At 40.0% G+C, this 27,171-nt stretch overlaps 1 protein-coding gene across 1 annotated transcript in view; it reads left to right on the top strand.

The window, feature by feature from the left end:
- The window catches only part of TRHDE (thyrotropin releasing hormone degrading enzyme), a 225,867-nt gene that overhangs the window by 22,157 nt on the left and 176,539 nt on the right, over positions 1–27,171 (top strand). The window contains exon 3 of the mRNA XM_086610212.1: positions 20,103–20,229. Within this exon, the coding sequence (XP_086466338.1) occupies positions 20,103–20,229 (127 nt within the window). The remainder of the gene's footprint in view (positions 1–20,102; positions 20,230–27,171) is intronic.

Consider the following 27,171-nt stretch of genomic DNA (forward strand, 5'->3'; position numbering starts at 1 on the left):
CTTGATTTTTATGGAATGCTAATAATTTACAATTGTAACTAGTTGAATGGAGAAAAAAAAAAAGTAAAAATTGTGGTTCTGATATGTGAAAAACTGTTTTTGCATTGGTCACTTTATTTTTTTTGTTGAAACATCCAAGGCTGCAATGACAGGAAGATAATTTCTCTTCTTAATGGAAAGCACATTAGAACCATGAAAGAAACATCATGTCATTGTTTGAAAGTCTATCTATTCTAGACAAGGACAGCTAGTGAAGTATTTAACTGATCTTTATATAGCTGGACAATGCCAAATATACAGCTTCTTTGGGAACTCCAAAATGGAAAAAAGTTGGACCTTCCATACCTGAACTTTTAATCTGAGAGAGACTGACTGTGGTTTTGTACTATTTTCTGCTCATCAGCATTCAGCAACACTGCAGGATAGAGGAAAAATACAGAAGCATAAGAAAAAGATAAAAGGAGACTGGGAGCTGAAAAAAGATAAATGACTTTGCCGTCAGTGCAGTATAATGAAAATCAAATCAGTGCTTGGTAATGCACAATTGCCCAGTATGGCTAACCCCAGACAGTGTTTTAAGTAAAATACATGCCTTTTGTATTTTATTCTTGTATTCACATAAAGATAAATGACTTGGTTATTAGTTGGTTGCAGGGGAAATAGATGTCCTGATTCTGTAGAATCCTGAGAATGAGTGTGACTTACATGTTTAGTGTCTGTTTGGTTATTGGCTTTGCCAGTAATGGGATTTTGTTGTTGCCAAGATAAAGCCTCTTACAACTCGTCTTTGGTTTATTTGGGCCAGGTATAAAGAGGTTCTGCAAGCAGGATATGCTCACCTTAAAAGTGTAAAATGATTATTTGTTTGATAATGCACACAAAAGATACCTAGGAGTTAATGAGCTACTAGACTGAGTCTTAGTGTGCTTACAATCTTGGCTGGCCTGTCAGGCACTGGCTGGGGAGGAAGGATTATCCTGTGTGGCTCCTTTCAGTAGACACTTGATGTTGCTGAGCTGCCATCTTCTGCCAGCTCTGATAACGCTGATAATGGTGATGACTGGAAGTGGTGATTCCCGGTGGGGTGACCTAACCTCTCTCTCTGATTTTATACCTTTGTGTTGGTGTTTTCTTCTTGAATCCTTGAGCTAGCGAAGATATTGTCTTGATAATTTTAACCTCTGTAAGTTTCATGTTTTTATCTGCCTCCAGACTTTCTCATAGCTCTTCTTCAGTAGTTGCACAGCTATGCAGTACCAGAGCTAGACCTTGGCATGCAGGCAGCTGAACCTCTGGGTGAGTTAAAGCAGTTACCAGAGAGGATTGTAGGCTATAGTGGCAGTATTTACATGACCGAGTTACACTGTAATTGAAAGTAGTATAAAAAATAATTTTAACAAACTTATCAATTTCATTTTATCAAAAGAAATAGTAGAAGTACCTTTTCTGTGTTATTTTCAAATAATATTAATGTTTCAAATTATTATGCATTGGCACAGTGCTGCACTGTTTGTGGGAAATGCACAATGGAAACACAATTCATTTTAGAATATGCCTATACTGGAATCAAAACACAAAAAAGAATCCACAACAACTTTGAAAGACTTTTGCAAACTTGCATTTTGTTCCCAATTGTATCTGACAATATATTTTTAATGAATGTAGTCTTGAACATCTGCAAACTGTTTGCAAGCTGGAATTTTCTTTTCGAATAGCTGACTGTGGAATCACAGAGTCTGTAATCATGGATGCTGTGTCTCCACAGTACCTATTTGCAATAATAATAATCATTATAATAGCAATAATGAAATCTCTTCCCTCCCAGTTAAAAGTCAATGCTCTGGATAGCATTTCATACTAGTATAATGTGCAATTGGCTGTTTATCGTGGCTCACAGATGATTGCAAACAGCCTCCAAACACCTTGTACAACTGAAAATACACTCGTTGCTGGGTTGTTCCTCTCCACCTTCTTCATTTTAGCAAATGAATCCCAGAATCCACAAGTGTACAGGAAACTTCTGAACCAGAGCTCTTTTTTCTTTTCAGATTAGATTATAATGTACAAACCTGTTGGGAGCCCTGTTTTTGTGTCCACAGAATGAACTCAGGTTACTGCTAACTCTCTCATCATGGGAGTTAAATGAGACAGAATTGTTCACAGGGTCATACTGTTCCATCCATTCCTGTATTTTCAAAATATTTGTGATGATATTGACTGTTGTAGATTTCAAGTCCTTGGTCCATGTGAATGCAGTGCAATGTACAGCTAGGAAGGCTGCCAGTATATAAACTAGCAGGGGTAGGTAACTTACCCACTAAGGTCAGGTGTAGAGACACCACTAATTTAATTTGAGAGACTGTGTAGTTGTGATCATGCTGTGTAACATGGGAGTAAATGCATCACAGATCAACTCTTCAAACATTGCGGTGTAGACAAACTCTGAATCTTGTACTTAGTTTCTTCGCTTGGTTTTCTTTTTAAGCTGCAAAGGACCAAAAGAGAGTGAAGTGCTATCAGATCTTTTCCTTGCTGTGCTTACTGGCTTGCTTATGTTAGTGACTGACCTAGTTCGACTGGGACAGAGTTAGTTCTTCTTTTTAGCAGCTAGAAGAGCTCTGTGTTTTGGATTTAGTCTGGGATTTGTTATGAGAAGAATGTTGATAGTGCACTGGTGCTTATGGTTGATACTGAGACAGCAAGGACCTTACAGCTTGCCATGTTTTTGCCAGTGTGCAGGAGCACAACAGGCTGGGGGAGAGCATAGCTGGGACAAAAGGTCCACAACTCCATAATTCCTGAGCCCTCAGTGACCTGGAGTTTGGAGTATGTTCCAAAATACCTGCTTTTTCTAGCGTATGAGGAAGATGCTTCAATTTTTATGAGCTCGAAGGCCACCACCTATTGAACTGTTTTTTTTTTTGTGTTTGTTTTGTTTGTTTTGTTGTTTTTGTTTTTTTTTTTTTTCTATTCAGTACTGCCCTAGAGCTTTCAGAACACTTATTGCTTGAGAGCCTGAAAAACTCTTAGCCACCTTGGTAGTAATAAATGACAACATTAAAATCAGCATCCAAAGAAGACTCATTTCTCAGGGTCTTACATGCGTGGGCTTTGCAGAGTGTGCAAGTTCATCAATGAAACTTGGGTCAGAGAAGACCAATGGAGCAGCCTTTGCTGCTGCTCAGGGGTCTGCAGTATGGTGTCCGGATACAGAAAATCATGGAAAAGAATGTTGAGAATGATGGTTGCTCAGCTGACTTACAGCTATCGCACAGCTCATGTTTGACCCCATTCCTGCGTTGGCGTAAAATGAATGAAGCACATCTGTTCTTTTTAGGGAGATGTGAGTAATCCCCAGTGGAGTACAGCGCAAGTACAGCATGGTGATCCCTTAATTGGCACTGATTTAGCTGCCTCTGGAACGGAGAGTGGGATAGCAGTGTCAGCAGAGCGCCGTGTCCCAGGTCATTTACTGTGCTGCAAGTCAAGGCTTATTAGCTCAGACACGGCTCTGCCTCTGCCGTACACGTGTCTCTAAGTGATGCTGGGTTGTAACGCGCAGCGATGCCAGCACGCCCGCCGGCTCCTCGCCACCGTGCTCTGCTGTTGGGAGGAGCTCTCCCCTCACAAGGATGGTCCGTGCTGCTGCTGAGGTTGCTTGTGTCTCCGCGTGCCCTCTCCTCCAGAAGCTTACCGTTTTCTGAGACTGAGCTCACCATCTACAGGCCTGCACTGATCCTGTGGTTTGTTCGGGGTTTTTCTGCAAGTAATGAGGCCCTTTCATTCTGTTAGAAAGAAAAACAGAGGCAAAGTATCCTAGTAATTGTTTACCATAATCTGTGACTACTAACCTCTTTTTCTCGTGGGCAAGCTGGGCAATGATCAAATGCAACTGTCAGTCACAAGGCCTGTTTGGATTCGTAACCATAACGTGCAGAGACACTTGGGATCAGCAGCTGGCTGGGTAGTGTTTGGGAGTCCCTGGAGTACAGCAGCTGGAGGCTGTCTGTCTCTCGTAGGCTTAATGCATTGGGGTGCTAATGATGAGACTGACTGGTCTTTGAACTGGGAACACTTTCAGCTTTGGCCTTTAGTTTAAGAAGGAGTCAGTCAGCACTGTGAGCATGAGACCCAGCAGCGATGCTTCTCCTTGGGATTTCTTTCCTGTTCCCTCATCATTTTTTTTTTTTCTTTGCTCTACCTAATAGGAAATGGCAGCTTTGAAGACCCTCATGAGAAAAGCGTAGTAGATATTTTAGAGGCGGTAGCAGCAAGCTACTTGAGAGCTTTAGGTGAAACTAACAGCAGGAATATTTGTGGTATCTATACAGATGTTTTTCTTAAAAGCTTCTGGTAGCAGTTTCCTTCGCTTCATACCCTGGTCTGAAGCCTCTCAACTTGTTATTAGTTTATACTTTCTCTACCGAGCTTCTTCAGTCCCCTTCTATATTTAATAATCTTCCTACATCTCCATGGCATTAATGGCAGTTTGCCTCTTGCAGAAGTCCAATTTGCAGCACAAGGATCCCCCTCCTCAGTGGTACTTTGTTGCAAATAATTGAAGTACACAAACTGCGGGACAGGATCAGACCGTTTGTCCTTCTTTTCCACTGCCCTGCCAACAATAGAGTCAAACACCAGAAACTTGGGGGGAAAAAAGCTACTGGACGTCCTGTTCTGGCACACTGAACCTAGAGAAAGCATCCTTGCAGAGTCCCTGCTTTATCCATTCAAGCGTTTCTATCCTGTGGAAGATTTCACATTTGTTCATGTCAGTACTTGCTAAAGTGCACAAATGCTCTTGCTGCACGTACATTGTTGATATTGCCCCTAATAATTGTTCTTAATGTTTGTTAATCTCCACATCCTCCGGTTGTAGACACATTTTATGCTGTGGGTACAGATATGATGAGAGCAAATAAAGGTTGGCATTTTAGAAGTTTACCTTGCACTGTGCAGTCAGGGTATGCCTCATGAGAGGGAATGTTATCTTAGACTAAGAAAATGTTAAAAAGAGAGACTAATGAAGCTATTATATTGACATGGATGTCAGCTGGAAGCTAAGCAGGGGAATAGCTTTCTTCATCAGCTAAGAAAAGGAAAGGAAGGACTGTTCAAACAGTGACGATCTGCTCCGCTGTCAGCGAAGGAATATATCTGCGGAGTCTGTTTTATTGTGCTTGGAATTAGAGCAATGATTGTGGCAAAAATGCTTCTGTCTTCCTATTTGCCAGATTGATTTGTTATTTAAGACTTAAACCTTTAGTGCGAGTTCAATTTTGCCTGTGGTATGACTGCCACACTTGCAGAATCCAAAAGTTTGGAAAGCCCAGATTTCAAAAACATTTCTCTTTCTTCCATCTTCCCATAATCCGTTGGACCCCGTTGTTGCATTTTGTGCTCGTTAGCTTCCCGGGGAAGGAATTGCCTGAACTTCTATACAAGAAAGGGTTTTAATCCTATTCTTCTTAGACAGGATCCTGTTCTAAAATTATTTTAATCTAATGCTAACCAGCACATCAGTATGAATAAAGAGGTCAGCTCTCACCAAATTGTTGGGGTTTTTTTTGGAAACCTATGTGATAGTCATCCAAACCTAGTTTAATCTCATCTGGTTAGCTGGCTGGCTAGCTGTCCAGATGTGAACCAGCTGGGATTCATATGCGTTGATGATAACTTCCTTCTCCAAGTGGTAGAGGAACCAGTGAAGAGGGGTGCTATGCTGGACCTTGTTTTCACCAACAAGGACGGTCTTGTGGGGAATGTGAAGCTCAAGGGCAGCCTTGGCTGCAGTGGTGGTGAAATGGTGGAGTTCAAGATCCTTAGGGTGGTGAGGAGGGCTCACAGCAAGCTCACTACCCTGGCCTTCGTGAGAGCAGACTTTGGCCTCTTCAGGGATCTGCTTGGTAGCGTACGATGGGATAAAGCCCTGGATAGAAGAGGGGCCCAAGGAAGCTGGTTAATATTCAAGGATCACCTCCTCCAAGCTCAGGAGCAGTCTCAACAAAGAGGAAGTTGGGCAAAAACACCAGGAGGCCTGCATGGATGAGCAAGGAGCTCCTGGACCAACTTAAACACAAAAAGGATGGTGGAAGCAAGGACAAGTAGACTGGGAGGAATACAGAGAAATTGTCCAAGCAACCAGGGATCAGGTTAGGAAAGCTATTGCCCTAATAGAATTAAATCTGACCAGGGACATCAAGGGCAACAAAAAAAGCTTCTATAGGTACGTTGATGATAAACGAACTAAAGAAAACGTAGGTGCTCTCTGGAAGGAAACGGAAGGCCTAGTTAACTGAGAAATGGAGAAGGCTGAGGTTCTCAATGACTTCTTTGCCTCAGTCTTCACTAGCAAATGCTCTGGCCACACCACCCAAGTCACAGAAGGCAAAGGCAGGGACTGGGAGAATGAAGAACTGCCCACTGTAGGAGAAGATCAGATTTGAGACTATCTAAGGAAACCTGAAGGTGCACAAGTCCATGGGACCTGATGAGGTGCATCCACAGGTCCTGAGGGAACTGGCAGATGAAGTTTCTAAGCCACTATCCATCATATTTGAGAAGTTGTGGCAGTCTGGTGAAGTTCCCATTGACTGGAAAAGGGGAAATACAACCCCCATCTTTAAAAAGGGAAAAAAGGAAGACCCAGGGAAGCACATGCCCGTCAGTCTCACCTCTGTGCCTCACAAGATCATGGAGCAGATCCTCCTGGAAACTCTGCTAAGGCACATGGAAAAAAAAGGTGATTGGTGACAGCCAACATGGCTTCACTAAGGGCAAATCATTCCTGACAAATTTGGTGGCCTTATACGATGGGGTTACAGTGTTGGTGGATAAGGGAAAAGCAATCAATGTCATCTACCTGGACTTATCCAAAGCTTTTGACACTGTCCCACACGACATCCTTCTCTCTAAATCGGAGAGACATATTCAATGGATGAACCCATTTGTGGATAACGAATTGGCTGAATGGTCACACTCCAATAGTTGTCGTCAATGGCTCGTTGTCCAAGTAGAGACCAGTAATGAGTGATGTTCCTCAGGGGTCAGTACTGGGGCCTGTGCTGTTTAACATCTTAGTTGGTGGCATGGACGGTGGGATTGAGTGTACCCTCAGCAAGTTTGGAGATGGCTTGCGGAGAATGGATTGAGAGCAGCCCTGAGGAAAAGGACTTGGGAGTGCTGGTGGATGAGAAGCTCAAAATGAGCCAGCAATGCACGCCGACAGCCCAGAAAGCCAACTGTATACTGGGCTGCATCAAAAGGAGCGTGGCCAGCAGGTCGAGGGAAGTGATTCTGCCCCTCTACTCTGCTCTTGTGAGACCCCACCTGGAATACTGTGTTCAGCTCTGGAGTCCCCAACACAAGAAGGACATGGAGCTGCTGGAGCGGGTCCAGAGGAGGGCCACAAAGATGATCCAAGGGCTGGAGCACCTGTGCTATGAAGACAGGCTGAGAGAGTTGGGGCTGTTCAGCCTGGAGAAGAGAAGGCTCTGGGGTGATCTTATAGCAGCTTTCCAGTACTTAAAGGGGACCTACAGGAAAGCTGGAGAGGGCCTTTTTACAAGGGCGTGTAGTGATAGGACAAGGGGCAATGGATTTAAACTGAAAGAGGGCAGATTTAGATTAGATATAAGGAAGAAATTTTTCTTTCAGAGGGTGGTGAGGCAGTGGAACAGGTTGCCCTGAGAAGTTGTGGATGCCTCATCCCTGGAAGTGTTCAAGGCCAGGTTGGACGAGGCTTTGGGCAACCTGGTGTAGTGGAGGGTGCCCCTGCCCATGGCAGGGGGGTTGGAACTAGGTCATCTTTAAGGTCCCTTCCAGCCCAAACCATTCTGTGATTCTGTGGTGTTTGAGCTGTGGCTGATGAGCAAGTTTTAGCAAACAGTGTTTTCCATAGGCATGCAGAGGACATTGCTGATTAACTTGCGTCTTCGTAATAAGAAATATGTCCTGGATGGTGGAGTTTTTAAGATGAGAAATGTAATTTGCATGATAAAATGTGCAAAAATAATTTTTCATAGTCATAAACATCTGAGCAGTTCATATATTGGAAGAGATTTGATTAATAACCTTGCAGTTAAACATTTTATAGGATTTCATTTTGATGTAAACAATTCACATGTTGTCATATTAACGTGTGTTCTGTAGATTAAAACCAGCATGCCTGAGAGTCTTGTTTATCACATTTGTCTAAGTTTGTGTATGTCAGAGTACTTGAATTTTGCAGCTTCTTCTGTATTAAGGTACAAAAAGCCTCTGTTTGCCAGTTCAGATTCCTTGTGTATGTATGATCTGCCACTTCTCATCTGTGTCTCTGCTGGTTAGGTGGTTAATCACTTTGATCCCTGGTTGTAGCCTTGATCTTTCTCAGATGGGAGTCCAGAGATAGTAATAATGTTCTAATTGATTCAGCCCTTCTCTTTTGCTTTCTCTATTTATAATTGTAATTTGCCTTTGGAATTTTTTTTTTTTTTCCTGATTCTCATGTTTTACAGTGAGATTGGTGTGCCCAGAAGGGGGCTGGAATCCTTCCAGCCATGGGTTGGAGACGTTATTGATGGATAACTGCCTCTCCTCTGATTTATCTTCTCTGGCTGAAGTGCTTTTTCTGCCCATGGTTTTGTCAGAGACTGGTTGTGCAAAAGTGTTTGAATGCTGCTAGTACATTTAGCTTTTTTATTGTTTTATTTTTATATTGCTATATGGTGGATATGGAGGGTTTTTAACAACATCTAAATATTAGTTGAGAGTCAGAAAGAGTATTAATGAAGTTGTGGTGTTTTTTTTTTTTTTAAGTTTATTTTAATGTGTGTCCGTACGATAAATCTGATTTCTTCTGGTTTCCCTATTTCATGGTTTATGGATTTTGCTTTTAATGGCCAAATTGTCTCTCTACTCCGACAAGTTTTTAGCCTGAAGGAACTCTCACTATTAATATGGTTGCTGTTTTTATTGATGTAGCCCGTTCTTGGTTTTGTTATGGATTTTATACCAGTCAGAGCACAAAATTTCCCATGTGCATATTTTTTCTCTCTCCTAAGGGCTAGGTACAGCTTTTCAAAATGTATTGTGGGCTCAGTCCAGCACAATGCAGACTTGTCTACAAAGTGCTGAGTTTCCTCAATGCCAGCGAGTTTTAAAGTGTACTTTAAAACTCAGCACCTTATAGTACCTTATAGTTTGCCTTGCAAACAGTTTTTCTATTAAGTTTACATGTAAGCTCACAAGATACTTTCCTGTGTTCCTTTTGCTTATCGCTGCTACTATAAACTAGGCATTGAGTAAGCACGTTTGAGTTCATGGATGAACTGTGGTTCTTGCTTTGCTTTTCCTAGGACTATATTTTGTCATCCGTTCTCTTTAATTACTGCAGATTTTTTTTTCTAATACCAATCAAGATTTGCTGCAAACATATGATGAGCATGGTGAAATGTATTTCCACCAGACTATGGTTTCCACTATGGTTGTGCTGGATTTACGTGAGACATGAAAGTACTGACTTGCCCTTGCAATCGTTTTTGTTGGATTGTCATGTACGGTCTGTGTCTGTTGTCTCCCAGTTTTTTTCTTAAGTTCCAGACAAGTACTTCACTTTACTTTGTAGCTATTTTGTAGGGGACCACTTTGTTGAAATCTCTTAAAGTAATTTCTTCTAAGTGAATAACAAAATAGCCTTTCCCTTTAAACAAAGGTAATAGTTTCAGCACAGTAGCCACTTGACAAAAGATATTATAGGAATGAGATGGTTACTCTTAGACACGAGTGAATGTGGAGAACTGCAATTTTCAGAATGTCTTCAGAAGTTGAGTAATTTCAGGACTACAGTTTGGGGTATAGTTTAAGTCTGGTTTTTGAAACACATATTGTGACTGAGGGACCTGAAAATAGGATTTATAAATTTTGTAAAATTTTTAATGGCAGAGGCTATTTTCCCGAAAATGTGTTTTAGGGAGTAATAATTTGATGATAGATGATTAAAAGATGATTTATCAGTTTAGGTTAGTGAGGAAACTATTTCCAGCTCTTTCAGATTTTCTTACTGATATTAAGCCCATCTTTCTGCATCCTTCATTTATAAAATAGAGATAATAAGAGTTTATTTCCCTCATGTTTTGCCTGTCTCTATTTAGGCAGAAAGATCTGAGAGTAACAGTCAACCCTTGCTCCTATTTATGTATCTGGCTGAGCACAGGGGAACCTTGTTGGCATGTTGACAGCCTCTAGACAATGCCAAAATATAATCCAGCAGTTATAATGGTTGCAGATTATAATGTAAATGGAATTACTCCTAGGTAACATCTCTGTGCTTGTGACAAAGCAGTCTTAGCACTTTCTTTAAACCTGTATACTTGTGTAACTCTATTTTTTATTGAAGAATAGGTGAAATATTATTTATGAATGATGTATGATGTGAATGCTTTGACTATAAAATAGCCAATAAAAAATACTCTAAATAAGAAAATTCTTTTAAATACCAATCCAATCCCAGTCCAACCAAAGGAAATGGAAACTAGTGTTAACCCTTGGGATACATCTACTGCAGAATTTTCCCGGAGGATGGCCGGATGAGGAAGCTGGGCTGCCTGGATACTGCTCACTTGTTTGGCATAGTTAGCCCACTTGTCTAGGTGATCGCTTGCTGTGAGATGAGCTGAGATGACCTGTAGTGCTGCTGTAAGGAAAGAGTCAAGTCTGAATGACTGAGTATGTGGTGGTGGGATCGTGGCAGTCTTAGTTGGCTGAAATGGCTCTGAAATGGTGCCTGTAATTACGTTTGCTCTGTTAGTTGTTAACATGTTCACTTTCTGTCCCTGAGCCATTTCAACAAGATGGTACAGATCTTGAGTGCTCTAAATTAATCTTAATGGCACTGTGGTCAGTGACATAGCCAGTATTTTATTTTAGGCCAGCTGAGCATTGGTCAGATTTATATGCGAGTGCAGCTCATTAACTTTCCAAAGTATTTCATGATCTCTTCTCGAGTTAGAAATTGTAGCAAGTCTGCATGACAGTTTTGCCTCCTGATGGAATGTATTGTTACACCTTTGGCTGGAGCAGTCAGCAAACACTTGCATTTGGTTTTGTTCAGATGAGAAATTGATGAATTGATGATGCAACTAGATGTTTCTCCCATGCAGTCATGTTTATTTAGAAATAAGATGCACAGAGCTATTCCCCGCTGCTCCCCCACCTCTTCTTCACAACTCTGAAAATACATGACAATATCTTTGCTTAATGTTCCTCATTTTCCTGCTGTCAGCTAGAACCCTGGAAGTTTCTTTCACTTCTTTCTCCTTCAGGGTCATGCTACAAGTTTTATGCAGGAACATCTGCAATGTCTGTTTGGAGCCTTTTTTTTCCTCTTGCCCTGCAGCAGTGTTCAGGCACCCCTGTGCTTGCATTTAGTTCCTGAGACACCTCTCTACCAGTATAACTCCCTCTGTGACTGTTTCTTTCATATAAACTTTATTTTTAGTGGTGATTCCTCTTATTTTAACTGGTTCATTAAACCATTTAAAACTGTCTTGCATGAGGATGCAAAGATGGTGTTTGTTTACTTTAAAAAGCTTCACCCAATCTCCAGCAAAACAGTGTTTCCTTAGAAAGTATTAATCACTGTTTCCATCTAGCTTTAAAATTTTTTTTTTCTAAATTGATTAAAACATTTTTGGTTATAATTGTATTCAAAAAAGGCTCTGTGCAGTGCTGTATGTGACTACTCAGTCTGGAGAAAAGTCATCTCTTTATGAAGATAAGCTGTCCCTTCGGTATTCAGTAAGCACATTGCATTACCATACAGTCTCTTTTGAGTATTGTCCGTGATGAATAATGAATGGGAGATTGAAACAACGCATTTTTGTGTCATTTTTTCCCATTATCAAGTTCAACTATGTTCACTACAGCAGAATTGATATTTCACTACATCTGCATCTTTCCCTTCACTCAACAATGTTGTAAAATTTATTGCATTTGAACACACAAAACTTGTGGAGTTATGCATATGTGAAACAATTCATACACATTCTTGGCTTGTAGCTTGTTCATTATGTAGTGAACTGTTATTTCTGTTGAATTTATCACATTTAAAAACTCATTTGAGATGCAATGCTGCCTTTGCAGAAGTGACCCAGGGAGGTCGCAGCCAAGACTGTTGCATCCAGACGTCTGTCTACTATATTAAATGCCTAATGTGAGCATAATTGTCACTGTAACAATAATAAAAGCAAAACCTGTGCCTAAAATAGTCAGTGAGCAAAATGAAGATAAAAGAGATCTCGTATTATCAAGTAAATTGAAGCTTTGAAGTACAGAGGCAATGCATGTGTTTTTCAGCTGAGAGTATCACTTACTGCAGAAGTATTACGGATCTTGAAATAAAAGCATAAAATTCTTTTCTTGCCCTTTATACAATTTGTAAGTGGCTGCTCTGTTGAAATGTCAGGGCCTTCTGAAACATGTAAATGCATGTTTGAGGTTAAACACATGTTTAAAATTAAACATATCCATAAGTGCTTTCCTGAACTGAGATTTTTAAGTCATCATGAGTGAGATCCCAGCTGTACCAGCGCTGGGCTGAGCCTGTGGGTTTAGTCACACAGAGGACTGGAGCTAGTTTGGAGAGGCCTCCCAAGAATAGTGCTTCATGTGGAGTCTGCTGGCTTTGAGGAAGGGATTAAAGAACAAGCATTATTCCCAGGGTGGCGTTGCTAACACCAGTTGATGTGCAGAAACATCTGTTTCATAATGGGAAAGCACTCTGAGCTTCTTTAAAACACCTGACAAAGTTGCATTTAATTTTAATTTACTTTTAATTCTGCTTGAAGTAAGTGGGAGGAGAAACTATCCTTAATTGTGAAGTGGATTCCTGTGTTGATACAAGGTTACCTAATCCATGCTTGCCTGAGAAAACAAGATGATTTAAGTTTGTCATCAGACTTGTTCAATTTCCATACCCTCATTTGCTCCTAGTCTGTTCAAACTTAAGTACATGTAGCAAAATGGACCGAAAATTTACTATCTAAAGAAGGAGAGGAAATCTAGACCATAGCAAAGTAGGTAGATGCCGTCTTTGGAACATTAGACACGTTTACTTGGAAAGATACTGTAGTAGTGCTAAGCTAAAAGAGAGAGAGATGCAGGTCTCTTGTGGTCCCACAGGCCTGGGCAAAGGCTCTCTGTGGATGGAGGTGCCTTTGGAAGAGGTTTTGTGTAGTCATTGTGTGTGGCAGTGTCCACGATATCAGGTGGTGTGCACGAAGGGCTGGGATTATAGATGCATCTTCTCCCTGTCAGCAATGAAGCTGGCCTTGCTGTACCTGATGCAGCAGAGATGCAGCAATGGTTACTGCTGTGGAAGTTCTGCATCAGGATGTTTTCAAGATGCAGCAAGCTACTTCCCTTATAGCACATGGGATAAAATGTAAGATCCAGTCAGTGGCCTTGCTTCTCATGATCTGAGCTATCGGTGGTCATGACTAGAGTACTGTCATTTAGAGGACTATTTTTTTTCCTGTGCACTGCCTAACAAGGACTACTCGAGTAGTGATCTGAAAACATGGACTGTAGACACGGCAGCCACTGTTGGTGAAGGTTGCCTTTGGCAGAAGTGTCCCTAGCCCAGAGGCTGGATTGGTCATGCCTCCTCTGAAAGTCTGAGTTAAAGCCCCTGTAGTTAACAGGAGTCCTTCAGTTGAAGTCAGCCGGTGTCCTGTTAGGTCGTTAGAGCCCAATGAGCCATCTGCTCTCACAAGCCTTCCCTTGCTAAAACAGAGGTGCACTTTATTCCCCTGGAGCAGTATTTCTCATCCAGTGAGCTGTGATCCCCCTAGGGCATCAGGTAAGGCAGTGATGGCAATTGGAGTGGTCTTAAAACATGGAAAAGAAAAGACACCTTGCAGAATGAATGCAGACTATTATATGGGATTATTGTTCTCAGCAAACTTTACTGTTACAATAAATAAAAGAATAAAAATATGTCTTGATACCGAGCAAGGTGACACTATCCTAAAAACATAACACTGCTGTAAGAACAAAGGTTTGAAAGGGCGTGCACATATAAAATAGAAGGTGATGTAGAGAATAACGTCTTCAAGAGAAGGCTTCAAATGTAGAAGTGCATAGTTAGTTCTGAAGTTAAGAGGTGGGCACTGGTGTGTGGTGCGCTTCAGGCTTGCAAGCTTTTTACTGTAACATCCTGATTTCTGCTCTGTTGTCAGCTTCCTTAATTCCCTGGGAAGCAGGCTGGCAGGCTTGTGGCACCTGTAGCAAAATTCACTAGTGTCTACCTCTAGTGCCAGAAGGAAAACATAGTCTGGTTCTCTTTGGTCTTTCTTCACCTTTGGTGAATTCTTGCAGAGGGAAAAAGTTGGACAATAGTCTTTTTTGCAATTAGACATGTGTAAATAACGGATTTTTACTTTTTATTTCCATGGTCAAAATGCTGAAGGTATTTCATATTCCTCCTACCCACAAACAGAACGGAACAAAGTCTTCAGTGTGACCTGAAATATTTCACAGAATGTGAAAAAATGACTGCAGATTTTTCCTTACCATTCTTTGTCCTTTTCATTATTTCTTTTTTTTCATGTACTTCGATTTTAATGAAAAAAAAAAAAAAAGAAGAAAAAGATCATAATTTTAAAATGTCAAAATGGAACAGTTCTACTTTTCCTGAACCCGTTCCTCTCTATTATATGCTGAAATTATCACTAATCTTTGGTATATGGAAACATTTTTAGTGTACATACTATTCATCAGAAATTAAGATGTTCATTGCTATTTACAGTTTGTACTTGTCAGACTGTACCCATTGTACCTTGTATATAATTACTAATTCACGTTTTTTTGAACCACTCCGAAGTAATAAGACAAAAAAACCTCCCTTTTTTTTCTTTTTAAGTGCCAGCTTTCTCTTTGATGAATGATTTTATCTCCTGTAGACAGGAAGATTTTCTCATGCACAGTAGTTAATAAGCTGGCTTTAGTATAGATGTGATTTGTTTGAAATCTGTTGTACATTTCTTAGCGTATATCACAACTGTCCCTCCCTGGGAAACAGCTCGCATTTTACAATCACATTCATCTGTTCTGGTGACCTGGTATTATAAATGTTTTAAATTACTTTGACTTATTTATGTAACGAATGCTGCAATTTTAAGAGAGGCTACAGAAAATGTTGCAATATGTACAGATTATTTGTGAAAGTACACTTTTTGTACAGCAAATAACTTGGACTAACTATAGAGAAGTAGACTATTGACCACTTTATACAAATACATGGAATTTACCATACAAGTTTCGGGAATATCTTAGTATTTTATCTGATAATGCTGCCAAAGTCATTCTAAGAACTTGAATTAGGTTACTAATATTTTTAAATTAATCCTTTGAGGTGATTTTTCTGTGGTGGTATCTGAGGGTGGCTATTGTACTGTCTTTATTAAAGTTCTAATGAAAATAGCCCAGGACTTCTGAAAAGGAAACAAGTCACATTTTTCACTTACTTTAGAAAAGGATGAGAAAGTACATGTTGCAGTGATGCAGTGATTTCATTTAGGATCTCTAATAACTTCTTGCTCTACTGTTAACAAAAGTGAAAATGATTCCTAGCAAAGTGTGTCTGGTCTCCTCCATCAGTGGCTGTGTGGTATAAGAACAACAGTGCCTTATAAATGTCAAAGGGGAGGACTGGGTTGTAGGGCTGGAGGTGCAAACCTAGTTTCTCAAATTTGTGGTAGGAAGGAGATGATCAGTCTGGTTCCGTTTGAGAAGGAAATGATAGGTTTGTATTTTTTTTTTTTCCCCTTAGTATTCAGAACTTCTGTTGAAAGACTGGCAATGGTTGCAAACGTAGGTGCAAAGGAGTTAAGAAAAAAAAATCCCAGAATTTAGATTGACTGTGAACTTTGTTATATTCACAGGTATTATGATAGTGTCATTACTAATATGATCCCTCATAATATTTTTCTGGTATTTTTATCATTTAGACACACAGGGAACTACGCTGCATCAGGACACCACCAGTGTGCTGTGAATACACCTGTAGTCTGACAGTTCCTACCTTATTCATTCCCAAACTTGGAAGGTGCTTGGTGCAGGCTGTCAGGTGGCCATGAGGCTGAATGCCATGTTTGAATTCCCTCCCTGCCTCTGCCACCAGAGTTGCTATGAGATGCGGAGCAAATCACGTAAACTAACAGTGTCTCATTTAGTCACTAATAGTGTGTTTCTAATTTTCTTAATAATCAACTAAGGCACCTGTGACCAGACTCAAAGCTGTAAAAGTGTTCACCACTGCAATAGGATATAATAGGAACAGTGCTTTAAGTATGTGCGATAAAACTATTAAGGATACTTGACATTGAGAGGTGTCAGGATAAGCACCCGGAATTAGTCTGTGTCTCTTTGTTCTCCACTTTCTTACTTGAAAATAATAGTATAATCTAATCTTGCAAAGATTGTGGAAAAAAAGCTTCACTGATATTTGCAGGGCAGTAGGTGCCATTGCAGTGAGTGATGGATTACGCACCTAAGCTAGAAATCTATTTATTTTTTGAGGGAGAGCATGTTTTTGTTTATATTTAGGTCTGACCCTGTGTCATGGTTTAACCCCAGCTGGCAGCTAAGCACCACACAGCTGCTCGCTCACTCCTCCCTGGTGGGATAGGGGAGAGAATCAGAAGGGTGAAAAGTGAGAAAACTCATGGGTTGAGATAAAGACAGTTCAATAGGTAAAGGAAAACCCCATGTGCAGAAGCAAAATAAGGAATTCATTCACTGCTCCCCATCTGTGGGCAGGTGTTCAGCCATCTCAGGAAAGCAGGGCTGCATCATGCGTAATGGTTACTTGGGAAGACAAATGCCATCACTCTGAACATCCCCCCTCTTCCTTCTTCTTCCTCCAGCTTTTATATGCTGAGCCATATGTCGTGTGGTATGGTATATCCCATTGGTCAATCTGGGTCTGTTGCTCTGGCTGTGCTCCCTCCCAGCTTCTTGTGCACCTGCACACTAGCAAAGCATCAAAGTTGAAAAGTCCTTGATTTCTTAGCATCAACTAAAACATGAGTGTATTATCGACATTCTTCCCATACTAAATCCCAAACAGAGCGCAATTCTAGTACTAAGAAGAAAATTAACTCTATCCCAGCTGATAGCAGGACACCTTGCAAAGATTTTCTGTTCTGTCTCTCATTTCAATTAATGTAAAATCAAATTCTTAGTATAGTGATCAAACATCCTGTGGGGAAGTATATAATAATCATGCATTATTGTTCAGTCCAACATAGTTACATTGTATACAGTAACACAACATATCTGCCTTTTGAAATGAAAGCAGTAAACAACAAAAAATTATGTTAAACAAATCTCATGTCTTAATCTTCATTCTGTTTTATTTACTCAAGCTCCTCTTTGGAGCAGTATCTGAAAACTTTACAGTCTTTATACCTAACACTCAGAATGTTCGTATAAGCCAGAGGAGTAATATAATCCCCATTTTATGGACTTGGATGTAAAACATGGTCAAGATAAGCCCATGCATATTAAATTACATCAATGTGTGGGAGTTAGAGGCTTCAATTTCAAACTTATAGATGCCAACCTTTAGACTGAACTCTTGTTATTATTAGACCAAGCTCCTTATATCGTGTATGACACCTGAGAAGGTGTCATCCAAAACAGCCAGCCAGGTAGGCAGAGTGTCACAGACTGTCCCCTGCAGTAGCCCTCTGCTAACCCAGAAGGAATTTGCTGAGGCCAAGGGGAAGTCTATGATGGTGCCTTTAAGGTTCCTCCATACGTTTCAGGTTCAGTGGTTGTTGGGTGAAAAGCAGAAGCAGACCCAGCATTTGAAGATGGCTGGCATGCCTCGGGAATGCCTGTGGCCTCAAAGCCTTGAGACCTGGGCAAAGGCACAGGTAACTTCTAAACCATGTTCCCGCTTAGAGGTGACCTCGGTGTGAGCCATGTAGCCCTGGCAGTCCAGAGCTGTTCTGGGCAGGCAGAGAGGCAGTCAGGGAAACTGTACAGGCAGCGTTAGGCAGGTGGCAAATGAAAAGTTTGCAGCATTGTGGTTTTTTAGCTTTTGTACCTGGGCTCCATCTCAGACACCATTAAATGCCTTTTCTGTGTTTGCCAAAAGACACACGTTGTAATGCAGTAAGTTGAACCTCAGTTTTTCTTGTATGTATCTATTTTTTTCTTCCCTTCTGTTGTCCTGTTCCTTATTATGGACACATTTGGCCACTGTCAAATTGAATGATTTTTTGCGTACTTGGTTGGCTGCCTCTTTTTTTTCCTAATTTGCTGATACAGTCAACTGTGCCAGTAAAGCAATTATGCAAAATTGTGTATAAAGGTTTAATGATACAAAACGGTGTTCATCACAAATCTAATTGTGATTCTTACCATCCTTCCATAAACTAAAGGTTTTGAGATGTTTGAATTACGATCTCTGTGGTTAATACCTGTTTTGTTAAAAAATACATGTAGTTTAGCAGATCAGGGAACATTTAATGTACGTCACTGTTAACTGTGGAAGGATGCAATAAACAAAAATAGTGACTTGGAGGTGTTCAGATAATGGTTTATATGCTTTCAGGTAGTGATTATGAGAAGTCTGCTTTATTACATGTCTCATTAGGTTACACTGTTATCTGTTTTACATTCCAAATGATAGCTATGTATGGCTGATTGTGCACTGAGTCTATAATACAATACAAAGGTAAAAACTATAAAGATGGACATAGTAACAAAGCAGAATAATGTGTCTGAATAGTGAAAAGAAAGAGCAGGTTAAAACAGAATGGAGAGGTATGGCGTACTGAGGTTTGATATCTGGCTTGCGCGTGGGTAACTGAACTGGCTCAGAAAAAGAGCAGTAAAACAATACTTGGTAATGCTTTTACTGAAACTGAAAATCCCATTGGCTTTTCGTGGTCCAGGATGGACCATTTAGAAACATTTCAAACCTGATATTTCTGCTTCATGTTTGCATTGATATTTTCTGATTTCTGCCCTGCTGCTTTCCTTGGAACCCTGGCTGAGATTTAATCCTACTGCAAAAGGTATTAGCAAGTCAGATATTATTATTAGGACTGAGATTGAGTAGAGTCTTGTTTGTATCAAGTCATTATGTACTGCAGGGAGAGACCTTCTGCCACAACCACTAGAAAGAAGCACACTGCTTCCATCAGACAGCGTATGAGGAAGGAGAAGGAAAAGTGGCTTTCCTTTCTATCCCTTTCTGGTTAACAGTTCTCAGGTGTATGTCATCTTTGTACTAAGGAAGCATTAAGGACTGTAAGGACAGGGAATAGCGAATAACCTGGCAGTGCTTACCAGTACCTCCTTAATCAGAGTCACGCTTGAGTGCTGAATTATGAAGGTGAGTTCTGTTCACTTGGGTGCTCCTCGTAGTCAGATGTGTGAGCTGTTTTATACTGAACACAGCAATCTGTGGCTTGTATAAACAGCTTTAATTTACTACTTTCTGAAAACAGAGGCCTGAAGCAGTCATGGAGGTTTCAGGAATGTTAATTGTTTGTGTACATGAATGAGCTTATAAATGGTTGTTTTTGCAGTCTTCCGTAGCTCATCGAGGGTAACTGTGTCACTGCCAGAGAAAAGAAAAGAGAACGATAATTTTTTTTTTTTCCTCCACAGTCTACTAATACTTTAGGGCTCAATATAATGTGCCTTTAACAAACCGTGAACTTCTCTCCTACTGAGCCACTGCATCCTGCCTACATTCAGTGTAGGCAGAGAACCATTATACTAATCCACTCTCCCAATCATATCTCTAGCAAACACATGTAAGTGTTTTTCTTTGAATATTTATTTGATGCAAGGAGCGTTAAGTCTTTTATTTGGCAACACAAACAAGTAGGAGATTGTGACTTCTCAACTTTGTAACCTTAATTGTGGAAGTTCCGGTTTTCAGCTAGGGACATTTTGATAAACATACAACAGTCACATTTGGCTTTGAGAGAATAATCTTGCCACCTCACAATAACCTTAGAACAGTTCACCTCTGCAGGCAGGATAGCTTTAAAATGTAGATGCTGAAATGACCAGTCTTTCACTTTGTTTTTCAACAGGTACGATTATATGCAAGGCCTGATGCAATCCGAAGAGGATCGGGGGACTACGCTCTAAATATTACAAGGAGACTCATTGAATTTTATGAAGATTATTTTAAAGTGCCCTATTCCCTGCCCAAATTAGGTAAGATTTCCCCTAAATCGTGAAGTTTACCCAGAGACTAATTAAGTCAGCGTTTTAAAAAGAAGTTTAAGATTGGAATGTACTAGATTTCAAGGTGAGGAATGTTTGCGTTAATTTAGAAGAATCAATAAGTAAGGAATTTTTCTTCTCTTCCTTGCAGAGGAAGGGAAGCCAAATTATTCCCTTTCCAGCCTTGAATTGAAATTAGCAGGAAGCAGACAATACTTAAATTTGTTAGGTAATGGGAAGAGAACTTGAGACCTTTCACTGATAAGTGGATTGGGGTTTTTTGATGCTGTTTATTTTGGTCCTTACGTTCATTAGATAGCCACTGGGAGATGTTTGTTCTGTAATATTTGTATCCTGATGCCTCAGCCTTAGATGGGGAACAGAATTGAAAATACTTGAGGAAACTGGGAACCTGTAATAGTGCAAGGCTGTATTTTTTTTTTTTTTATGCTGGCTTATGTGGTTTATTAATGATGATTAGTACATATGCTTAATTGTATTGTTGCTTATTGAAAGATTTGCTGTGAACTTGTTTTGCTGCTCAAGTGACCTAAATGTAAAAGCTGTCAATATCTATTATTTTTAAAATAGTTTCTTCTCCTCCTCCTTTTCACCACAATCAATTGTTCTCCTACACACTCGAGTACTTTACACCGTATTATTATACCCTCCCTCCTTTGGAGCATGTTTGATCAAGATCCAGAAAAGCCTATTGCTCAGCAGCAGGAAGAGAGCTTGTATTTGATCAGAAGTGTTAGAGTTGGAACCACAGGTGATCCTCCCAGGAACTCAGGATCTATTTCATTAAATCCCTTGCCTGCTGAGTAGCTTTATTAGTCTTACAGCTAACAGTGTAGGAGATAGATAAAGTAATTGATGTTGCTAGATGAGGATGTTGCATGAATTTTTTATGAGAATGTTGTGGCATTTGTTTCTTATATTTAAATGATGAGTTACAGGCAGTGCTCTCCTGGAGAAACATGCAGATGGGTTAAACATGGCACATGCGTCAGACTTTCTGTATATCCTTTCATACCTGGCTTCTGGTGCCAAAAATTTAGAAGGAAAGAAATAATCAAAACTTTCCATTGAATATAAAGGACAAACATCATTACTTCAGGTAGTTTACTGAGGATGCCAGGTAGCAGCAGGCAGTAGTGACTGTATCTGCTTCAGAACATCTTTCACAATTGCAACATACGGTCTTTCAACTCAGCGTGCATTAGGTGTTTTCATTATACTGTGGCATATCTTTTGAAAATACCACATCGGAAATGGGTATATTCCAGTTTGGATCTCTTTGGAACAGAACAGGAGGAACAGTCACAAGTAAAATTGTGTTTTCTTGTCAAGTATTTGTAGTAAAAGTGTTGAGTTAACACGAAATACTGCTTGAAAACTTTAGTTATTCTGTAGTGATACTATAGAAAATAGTTTACAAATTTTTGTGTATTGTAGTAAGGTTAAATTTATTTAATTTAAATATAATAAGGAAAATTTCAAAACTCTCTGACATAAGTATTTTTGAAAATTTGATTTGCATGGGAACATTGGTGTTTGTTCCTAGTTCAGCTGAACACTACGATCACTACTTTTAGGCATGTGCTAGTGTCTTTAACCCAAAGGAGTGCTGAATTATTTTTTTTTTTTAATTGGAGAATGGACAGTTAGGGACAATAGTCTGATCAGTGAACAGAGGGACTAAAAATGAAAACACTGTAGTCTTTCTATGATAGTGATTTTGCAGCAGTAGTAAAGAATTTTCTGAAGGAAGAGACAAAACAGCATTAGCTACCCCAGTGGAAGGTGCGCGCATCCAGAGGATGCGTAGACACAGAAAACGCGCCTGTGCTCTCTGAAGCCTTGGGACTGTCACCTGATACAGTGCTGTCAGCACTGCAAATGGTTGCATACTTCATTAAGGTTTTATAAAAATCAGAATGTTTTTTGTGGGACGTTCTGGGAGTTTTTTATTTGGTTTATAAATGAAATGTGAAATGTGTTCAAGTGGGAGTGGAAATTGAAGAATGTAGTTTAAAAAGATTTTTAATGACAGGGTCTGTTTTGTAGAAAATGTTCTATTTCAAATGTAGATGTTTTAAAAAATGAAAAATTTTGTTTCAAGTAGCATCCAGCTCTAACAAGAGTAACTTAAACAAATGTAATTATTTTTTGTTGAAAACACAATTTATGTTTTCAGAATAATTCTGATGTTGAAATATTGACCTGTTTACTATGCAGGTGCTGTATCAGCTACTGAGTGATATGTTGTTAGTGTTGGTGCTGTATGCTGGGGTGCGTGTGAGGACAAGAGAGCTACAACCCTTGGGGAAACACTTCCATGGTCTATGCGGTCATCCATTCAAACTCCCCGTGTGGTAGGAGTATCTGAGGATGTTAGGCCCTTTGAATGTGTTGCTATATTAGAGGGACCTGTGTTCATTTATTCACTTATGTCATCGAGGTCCATTTCCAGGGATCCTCAGCATTTGAAGTTAGTGCTCCTCATCTGAGTTTGTAATAACTCAGCTAGTGTTCTCTATAGAAACCACTTTCTCCTGACGCTCTTGGCTACTTGACTGTTTTCCACCAGACTTTTTACTGTACTTACATGCAGTCAGGTATCTGTGGTTGCTGTTGCCAGTTGTGGGCTCCTCTGGCTTATTGGCAGCCTCTGTTACTATTGGGAACCATGGAGAATCTGGGGGAACCTTTTTGTCACCCAATGACTTAAGATTTTTTTTTAGGTCTTATATGACCTGAACTGACTTTTAGATGCACTGGAACGGTAGATTTGTTTGTCAATTGATGTGAATTCTGGTAATGAATGTGAATTGGGTATTTTTCTCATTTGAATAACCAATTTCCACAGTTAAAAGTTCTACTTAGCTTGTAAATAGGTGCTTTCCCCCCCCACATCGTACTCTGAACCGGGATGTGCTTGTGTAGGGTTTTAAACTAAGAATTTTTGTATGTATTTCATTTCTGAAAAATAAGTCAGGTCTTTAAAAAAACCCCAGATTTTCCCAAGAATATAATATCATTATAAACACTAGTTAAAATGAGGAGCGGATAAAGCATTCAGTTTTATATTACTCTAAAAAGATGTGCAGTAGCACTTTTAATTGTGTTTCTGTGGCTGTATGTATTTGTATCATGTATTTATTTTTGATCTATTTTGCAATACACAAAAAATGTCTTTGTATGCATAGAGCTTTTTCTTGTGAGGATCTTTGAGGCTGGACTAGGTTCCCTGTGCGGAGTGATTAGGTAAGCAAGCACTCTTTACATGTGGACAACTCTTAAGTTGTGAGTGGTTTGGGATGGAGGGGTTGACTGCCTTCTCCAGCCGAGACTGAAGGGACACCCAGTGAGGTTAGCAGGAGACGGGTGCAGAGAACACAGAAAGATCACTGTTACTGCAGCAGGTGGTAAATCTGTGAAACTCCTTGTCAAAGGATATTGTAGATGCAAAAAGGTCCAAAGAGAGACATAGATGAGTACTTGGAGAGGTGCTCCATGGGAGGAAGTCCCATGATTTGAAAACAGATGCTAGGAAATACTTCAGAGAGTGCTATTTATGCTTTCTCAGTCTTACTTTTTCCTGGACATCTGCTTGTGGCTGCTGTTGGAGAGGAGAATACTGAGCTAGGCAGTCTTTTTGTTGGAGCAAGATTATCTGTATGTTGATAGTCTTCCAGTTTTTCAAGTGTTTCTACTAAAGGGCTACAGAATCTCTTTTCCAGAACACTACATGTACTGGAACTGGGAAACTTTATAAGGCTCCAGTTATGAAAGACTGACAAAACTGCATTTGTGGTGCATACATGAGCCACTTGTGTGAAGATTTTTGAGTTTCTGGGCCTTGATTTCCCCCTTCTTAATAGCATTGCAGTATCACAGTGTTAGTGGGATGCATTTACTGCTTCTCTGGAAACTCACTTTACAACTCAATGTATTTTATTCTAAGTACTGTATTTAGACACCCATGTAATTAGCCTAACCACTATGGGTTGTGTAAAGGAGCTCTGGTGTCTCAGTGGTTAGACACACAGTGCCTAACTCAGAGGCATTTCACTTGGATTCATTCAACTTTAGGCATTCAACTGACGTGTCTAAATTATCAAGCTGATTGCCCTAGGCTCCTTATTTCATCAGTGGAGAGGAGATCTTCCTGGGGATGGTTCAAATCCTGTATGGGCCGAGTCTTGTGCTGGAGCTGCCTAGGTAAGAGAAAAAAATGTTTTATTAACCCCTGAGCTTAATTTAAGTGTCATTTGTACCATTAAACTTTCACAACGTGCAGACCTGAGAAGGAGTTGTATCTAGGCAGTTTAGTGATGGAGAGCTGTGAATAGGATTGGGAATATCTCGGACTTCTGAGAAAGCTTTTAATTCCACATCGAAAGAGTCCTGAAAGGTGAAAATATGAGCAGTGGAAGAATCCACTTTGGGACATGGCTGCATAAGTTACAGAAAGGCTGGGTGAAAGTAAATCCCTTTGCTGTTTTACCTTGAAGTCAGTGTATATGAATTAATATTTGAGTTATAAGTACTGCAATTTGTGTGAGCACTATAGTGTTAAAATATATCTTTAAATTTACTTTTTTTCCCTAGAGTTTAGGAAGCCTCTTTTTCTGTAGATTTTCTGTACAGCAAACTTTGAGGTTACATCTAAGATATATATTTATTTTTTTTTCTTACAGGTATATTCAAGGTACTAATTAACCTGGTTCATGCAAAAATTATATGGTCTTGTTTTCATTATGTGGCATAAAACACTTAAAAGTTGTGAATGCAAAGTCTCTGAAAATGATTTTCCAAGGGATTTAGTGTACATGCTGCGCAATGGAAGACAAGATTGGACCATTAACATTTGCTCTTTGAATATTTTTGGAGAACAGGATTCAGTTTTGAAAGTGTGTCACAGAAGAATTTAAACTCTTTTTTATGATGTAAAAATAGCTCAGCCATGTGAAAAAAAAAAAAAAAAAGTTAAACAGGAAACTGTTTTGATTTTTAAAGGAAACTCATGTACCTCTGCTCTGTTCCCTGATTGTTAACAGTGAATATTTTGGTGAGAGAGACTTCTTCTGTGCGAGAGGCATTGCCAGCCCAGAATAAAAGTGTTGGGATTCTGCTGTATGACGGCCAAGTGATTTGCCATGAGCAGTAGGGATTAACTGTTTATTTTGATTTAATTTGCTTTACTATTAGCTTGACTCTTCGACATGCTCCTTTCCTGTTCATAGCAATATTGGCCTTTTGCCCTGCTTGATCTTCCATCATCTTCATCAGCATTCTTCCTGCTGCTACTGGTTTCTTACTTCTCCTTCGTGTATCCTTCCTCCTGTCTCCGCTGCTCCTTCTAGAATGAACCTCCATGTTATTGCCTGCATTCTCTGCTTTAGTTCTGCTAAAGGTTTCACAGTTCCTGCCCTCATACTTTGTATTTCTCCCTAGCAAGATGGCCACTTTCTGCCACCTATCCAACTCTGACCTGAAAGTGCTGTACTTAACTGAGCAAGATACCTCATTTTAGGGGGTTGGACTAGATGACCTTTGAAGGTCCCTTCCAGCCCTAACCATTCTATGATTCTATGATTTTTCCTTCTCTATCTATAAAATGAAAGCAGTACTTAATACTTTTTTGGTCATGTATTTACAGTAGTTGACAGTGATCGTCAGGTTGGTTTCTTGATTAAGTAGTTACCAACCTGAAAATTTAAGAAATGCTGATCTGATCTGACCTCCAGCATGCCAAGGCTTATCATAGAATCATAGAATGGTTCGGGTTGGAAGGGACCTTAAAGATCATCTAGTTCCAACCCCCCTGCCATGGGCAGAGAAATCCTCCACTACACCAGGTTGCCCAAAGCCTCATCCAACCTGGCCTTGAAAACTTCCAGGGATGGGGCAGCCACAGCTTCTCTGGGCAACCTGTTCCAGTGCCTCACCACCCTCAGTGTAAAAAATTTCTTCCTTATATCTAATCGTAATCTCCCCTCTTTCAGTTTGAATCCATTGCCCCGTGGCTTGTGGAGTTTCATAGTGTTCTTATGAAATAGTAGCTGTAGTGTCTATCTGAACTGTACACAGTCTTTCTGAAAGCTGTCCAGTGTCTCTCACTGGGAGAGAATCTATCACAACCCTGTAGGGGAGAGGGAAAGGAACATATTAGACTCTGTTAAGTCTGAATGAATTGTTAGTTGTATGGTGTTCTGAATCAAGAAAAAAGAAGTGTAGGAAGGGAGATGCCCTGGGAGTGGGACACACGACTTCTGGAATGAGGAAGGGTGGAACAGGAGGCACCAAGGGTTTGATTCATGTGTCTAAATCTAATTAACTGATACTGTTTAAAATGCCTTGGGGAATCCTGAAGACTCCTAGCTGCCACTCCTGCTGGCCTCCAGATGAGAATCCTGTTGGTCCATGACTGGTCCATAACTGACAGCTCCACATGGAATTTTTTAGTAACATTGAGCATCTCAATTGGGACTATCATCCGTGTTTAGGCAGCAGAACTGAAAGCTAACTATTTTCTTTGACCAAGTACTCAAAACAAGACTAATACCTCTGCACACAGAGGACTATTTGTTGATACAGAGCATTTGTACACAGAATGAACTATGTCACTTCTACCCTGACCTTTGAAGCCTCTATTTTAGAAGTTGTTTTTTTTTTTTTCTTCTTAAATTTCTAAGCTGTGAGCGCTTCAAAACAGCAACTGGTCAGGGCTCCAGAGGGAAAATTGCAGCTCCAGCCATAGGAAAAAATAATGTTTTTTTCTCAGAGCAGTGCTTTGAAATATGAAAAGCAACCGTGAGTTACTAAGCTGAAAACAAAATGAGTAGGCAATCAGTCCATAAAATGATGTTAAGAAAGAAGGGAGAAAATAATCTTCATTTAGGACTTACTCTTACTGTATTGCTC

This window comes from Tauraco erythrolophus, chromosome 4 (genome assembly GCF_009769465.1).
Source record: "Tauraco erythrolophus isolate bTauEry1 chromosome 4, bTauEry1.pri, whole genome shotgun sequence".
Lineage (NCBI taxonomy): Eukaryota > Metazoa > Chordata > Aves > Musophagiformes > Musophagidae > Tauraco > Tauraco erythrolophus.